The sequence below is a fragment of the Diabrotica virgifera genome, chromosome 8 (assembly GCF_917563875.1).
Source record: "Diabrotica virgifera virgifera chromosome 8, PGI_DIABVI_V3a".
Lineage (NCBI taxonomy): Eukaryota > Metazoa > Arthropoda > Insecta > Coleoptera > Chrysomelidae > Diabrotica > Diabrotica virgifera.
In genome coordinates this window covers 146885341-146891340 of record NC_065450.1, presented here as the reverse complement: position 1 = coordinate 146891340, position 6000 = coordinate 146885341, and the positions used below count along the sequence as shown (strand labels likewise).

The window sequence follows — 6000 nt, the reverse complement described above, 5'->3', positions numbered from 1 at the left end:
ATTGAGAAACTGAATAAAAGTTCGGTTTATTTTAAAACAGTCTAGAGAAAATGTGTTTATAACCAATTATTTACATCTATTTACTTATTATATTAATAAAGTTGAGAAAATTACATTTTAATATGTGGTATGTTTGCGGACTCTTGGTATATAATAAATAGCATTCCCCCGTCATTATCTCTCTCGTTACTATAACAACCAACATGAATGATAATTAAATGCAACGTCACTCAAAAGTAAACCAACGCAGCGCTTTCAAAATGTTCCGCGAAGTCCTCGTTGAAAATAATATTCAGGTATAATTTAATTCAGCCTCAGTCAGTAGTAATTCAACCTCCGAGTTTTAAACAAGTATGTAATGTGATAGCGGTTAAAATAGAAATCGTTGACCTCGACATTCCGCGAAAACTACCGAGCTTTCAGTTCGTGATTGAACAAGAAACAAAGTGCATGTCTGGGCGACGCCATTGTGTTGAAATTAATCTATATCCCTACTCTGCTCGTTTACGGAGAGGGGGAAGGATATAACTGCTGTTCCCATCTTTTTCGGAGTACAAGAAACATATCTAATGCTGAAGTGAAGTTTTAGAAACAATTATATTTTAGTGAATAAAATTCAATATGGATACGCAGGATACTGCAAATGAATGTAGACTTTGTCTGTCACAAAAGGAACTAGTTTCAGTGTTTGAATGTGATGATTCAAGATCTAAAAAAATGAAGGATTTAATATTCTTGACAACTGGAGTTGAGGTATGTACATATTGTTTTAATATATATATTATTTTGTCTTATTCTCTATAAAAGCATGTTTTACAAATACAAATGTGTGAGGTCCTTACGTTATATAACCATAATATTGAGGGTGTTATACGAGTACATTAGGTCAGATAGATGTATTGATGTATTTATAACATCCTCTAAATAACGCCCCTATAAAATGTATTGTACATTAGGGAAGTAGCTTATTTTTAAAGTCATGCGCAGTTGATTTTAATTGATGACTAATTTTTGAAAAGTTAAAATATATTTTGGTTAATATACCTATTTATTTACACTTACATGTATGATTATGATCAAGATGATATTAACTTATTGCACGGTGTTTGAAAAAATTAGAAACGGTGTCAGCCATTAAACTGTTTCGTAACATGTCGCCATTCTCTGGCGGTGTTGCCGCATATCCTGTTGTGTTTGTGTTGTAAGAAACGTATACGACGTCACGCCTACTTCGTGTTGCCATGCATTCTGTTTTTCAGTATTTTTTAGATAAGTCTAGTGTAGCTAATTATAGAAACTGGTGAAGTTGTTTGTATTAATGACTTGAACTAATCATTTTGTTTTGAAGTAAATACTTATTATCGCTCCATATGATAACCTTACGGTATACAGTGATAAACATTTATTTTTTGATGTTTATATTTTTCTAAACTTACATATATTTTTATATAATTATATAAATTATAATTTTATACAATGTATTTGTTATAATAACTTGAGAACTACAGCTACTAATTATATAAAATTAAACAAAATGTAGTAAATTAAATAAAACTAAAAAAAATAAAATTATACAAAATTAAATAAATATGTAAAATAAATATAATTTTAAAAAATGGTAAAACGTTAAATAAAATTAGTTATACATTAGGTCAGGTAGATGTATAACGTCTCCTATAAAATGTATTGGGACAATAGAGGAAGTAGCTTCATGCGCAGTTGATTTTAATTGATGACTAATTTTTGAGAAGTTAAAATATATTTCGGGTAATATATTTTATTTACACTAATATGTATGATATAATTAATATTAACTTATTGCACGGTGTTCGAAACTATTAGAAACGGTGTCAGCCATTAAACTGTTTCGTAACTTGTCGCCATTCTCTGGCGGTGTTGCCGCATATCCTGTTGTGTTTGTGTTGTAAGAAACGTATACGACGTCACGCCTACTTCGTGTTGCCATGCATTCTGTTTTTCAGTATTTTTTGGATAAGTCTAGTGTGCCTAATTATAGAAACTGAAGTTGTTTATATTAATGACATGAACTAATCATTTGGTTTTGAAGTGAATACTTATTTTCGCTCAGTATGATAACCTTACGGTATACAGTGATAAACATAATCTACACACATAAACATTTATTTTTTGGTGTTTATATTTTTCTAAACTTACATATAGATACTTTTATATAATTATATAAATTATAATTTTATAAAATGTATTTTTTATAATAACTTGAGAACTACAGGATCTATTTGGCTAGTATTGATTTTGAAATATTTGTAGATATAAAATAAATAAAATAAAATTGTATAAAATTAATTTAAATTAAACAAAATTTAGTAAATTAAATAACATTATATAAAACTAAAAAAAAAATAAAATTGTACAAAATTAAGTAATTTAAATTAAATAAAATTAAAAAAAAAATTAGAACTAAAAAAATTAAATAAAATGGTAAAACATTAAATAAAATTAGATAAAATTAAAGAAAACTAAATAAAAAAAAAACAAATCTGATCGAATTAAAAAATATTAATAGGAAAATGACAAAATTTCATTAATCTATATATTAGTAAAAACGCGCTATATGAAGTATTCACTTCTGTCGGCACTCCCCAAATGTTACGATCTTTTTTACATTAAAACTTGAGAACGACTAGATCGATTTGGCTAATTTTGATTTTAAAATATTTGTATAAATAATTTAAATTATATAAAATTAAATTTAAATAAAATCGGATTAGTCCACACTACGTGGACTAATAGACGCAGTTCTATGCGTGTTTTTTGTTAGATATTGTAGACACGTTTTTTCTAGATATTTAGAAAAAAGTTAAAAACAAATAAATTACCAAAATCAGTAAAAAAGATAAAAAAAAGATTTTTTAAATAAAAAAAAAATTAAGCGCACATAAAACTTTATTAACCTACTTAGTTAATGAAATTATATAAAATTAAATAAACTTGCATTAAATAAAAAAATTAAATGAAATCCGAAAATTAAAAAAAATGGAAAACGAAATATAATGTTATAAAAATAAATAAAACTATATGCTTACCTAAAATTGAGTAACATTTAAAAGATACTTACAATTAAATAAAATTTAAGAAAATTTTTAAAAAATAACTAAGATTAAATAAATTAACTATATACAATTGTATAAAATGAAAAAAAAAAGGATGTGTTTACTTTGTACGCACGTAAGAAGCTATACTTCTATTATATGATTCCAACGAAATGAATATATGTACTTTAAACAGTTTATTTATATTTTATTTAAATATTAAACTAATTTTAATACTTACTACTTTCCAAACATATTTATTAAAACAATAGCAAAAATTAAAAATATAAAAAAATAAAAAACACACACAAACACATTGAAGGATGTCACAAAGAAATGATTTCTGAACATTGTTGGCAAAAATTTTAACTAAATAAGCATTTTCTGAAAAAAAAAATATATATATATATAACAAAATACATGCATCATCATCAGTGGCGTTACAGCACTTTATGAGCCAAAGCCTTCTTCAGAACAATCCTCCATTCACCCCTGTCTCTGACAACTCTTCTCCATGCTATAATTCCAATAGATTTCTGATCATTTTCTAGACAAAACAAAATATATTCACAATCATAAAATGTATAAAAAAAAATAAAAATTGCATTGGGATTCGAACCCGCGTGCTCAGAGTTGAAATCCACTTACACACACCCGCCACCCGACTTAACCACTTACACGTACTTGTCATGGGGGAAGATAGGCTAACTGAACGTTTTACTATTTGACAGTTCTGAATTTAATCAAATTAGTTTGATTTTGTGTGTGTGTGTGTGTGTGTGTGTATGTTCACAAAGGGAATTAAAATATTAAAATACAACAACACATAGAGTAAGAAAACAATAGGTATATTAGATGAAGAATGGTAGAAATTGTGTTGGTAATCAAATTATGTAAATCAAACCATTACCTACTAGATAGGTACATACATTTTCCAAATAGGTAAGTACGTATGTAATTTTTCATTACAATACTGAAACATTTACAATTAAGTACGTACATGTTGCTTTTAAAAACTATTTAAAAAGTTACGACAATTATAAACTTGCTTTTGTCTATGTCCTCACAACAATAAAAACTAATATACAATATTTGTTTATGCATAACTTCCATATCGAACAATTATTGTCATGTCATTTGCATTTAAACACCCAATCAGAGCAGGAGATTGGAGATTCAAGGTTGTGTGAATTATATCGGAGAGACAATGTTTTTCAGTTGATTGAGATAATAGAGGCACATTAAATTTTCATTTTCGTTTAAAAATAAGATTTCCAAAATTTCACTCCTCAAAAACTCCGAAGAACTTAGCAGTACAAATTTATAATCTTCTGTGCATTTAAATCATTTCAAATGATCGAAAAAGCGCGCGAACACTTGTGACGTCACCAAGCTATATTCTGTAATGAAAAATTTGTCTCGTGTAAAAGTATAGACAATTTTATGTGCATTGCTGTTTGTTATAGTTTTTGAAGAGATAGTATTGAATTGTGTTTACTATGGAAAATAATATATAATGAAAGTAAATACTATTAGTGTTGTTTAGTACCATTGTTTAAAAGTACAACGATTAAAACCCCAAATAAAATATTTATTAGATTACCAGTCTATAAAAAACGGAGTTTAATAAAGTGTTTGAAAATGCATTTTGAAAGGACATTAAATACTTTTAGTTCATTCTCAAAGTTTTCATCTATGTGAAGATAATTTTAATGTAAGTATTTAATATATGTTGTCTGCTTAATAATTTTTTTAATAAATCAAGTGTATTTTGAACAAAAAGAAAATATAACTTTTGATATATTTTAGTGAATGTACATTACAGATTGAATGATATTTACCTATAGAATATTTTTCTGGAACTGTTTTTACTATAGAATTAAAATAAACTAATCATAATTAATATATTATAATTAATACCAAAACTGCATCAAGGGTGAAAGTTGGAAGCAGGCTATCGAGAGGATTCCAAATTAGCAAAGGCCTAAAACAAGGGTGCTGCCTTTCACCGACATTATTAAAGATCTACCTCGAACAAACTCTAAAACTTTGGAAACGCAAATGCAAAAACATGGGATTACCGATCAGCAACAATACAATATACACTTTGTCATTTGCAGACGACCAACTTGTACTAGCGCAAGACTACGATGATATAGAATATATGACAAGGAAATTAATAGAGGAGTACAAAAAAGGTGGTTTGGAAATAAACATAAAGAAGACCGAATATATGTGTATCGGTGGGACACAGCAGGACCTTACACTGGGGAATGGCGAAATTATTAAACATTGCGACGCATATAAATACCTTGGTATGACCATCACACAAGAAGGAAGCGTAGACCGGACGATAGAAGAAAGAAACAACCAGGGAAGAAAAGCAATTACCCTTCTCAATAGCATCCTCTGGGACCAGTCAATATCAAACAACAACAAACATAGAATATACAATACAATTGTTAAGAGTATAATCACTTACAGCAGTGAAGTATGGCAAATAAAAGAAAGATACAAGAGAAAACTTGAAGCAACAGAAATGGATTTCTGGAGGCGCTCAGCAGGAAAATCAAGATTAGAAAGGGTAACCAACAACAGAATTAGGGAAATAATGAATGTGAAACACACAATAGTAGATGACATTAGTACCAAACAGCTTAGATGGTATGGACACGTACAAAGAATGTCCGAAGAACGACTCCCGAAACAAATCCTAACGTGGACCCCTCATGGTAGACGAAAAAGAGGAAGACCCCGCCTGAGTTGGAGAGAAGGCATAAATCGAGAAATGAGAGAAAGAGAATTGGATGAAGACCTTTGGATGGACCGAAGTGAATGGCGACTAGGCATCGGAAGACGTAGGAGAACGTTTTAAAACCGATATATATATATATATATATATATATATATATATATATATATATATATA

General features: G+C 28.3%; 1 protein-coding gene across 2 annotated transcripts in view; it reads left to right on the top strand.

Moving 5' to 3' along the window:
• Nucleotides 1-310: 310 nt before the first annotated feature.
• The window catches only part of LOC126889765 (protein PF3D7_1417600-like), a 67200-nt gene continuing 61510 nt past the window's right edge, over nucleotides 311-6000 (top strand). Inside the window, exon 1 of one of the 2 annotated variants that reach the window (XM_050658343.1) lies at nucleotides 311-753. In XM_050658343.1, the coding sequence (XP_050514300.1) occupies nucleotides 622-753 (132 nt within the window). In that variant the 5' untranslated portion in view covers nucleotides 311-621. The remainder of the gene's footprint in view (nucleotides 754-6000) is intronic. The other variant, XM_050658346.1, reaches the window with a different exon arrangement.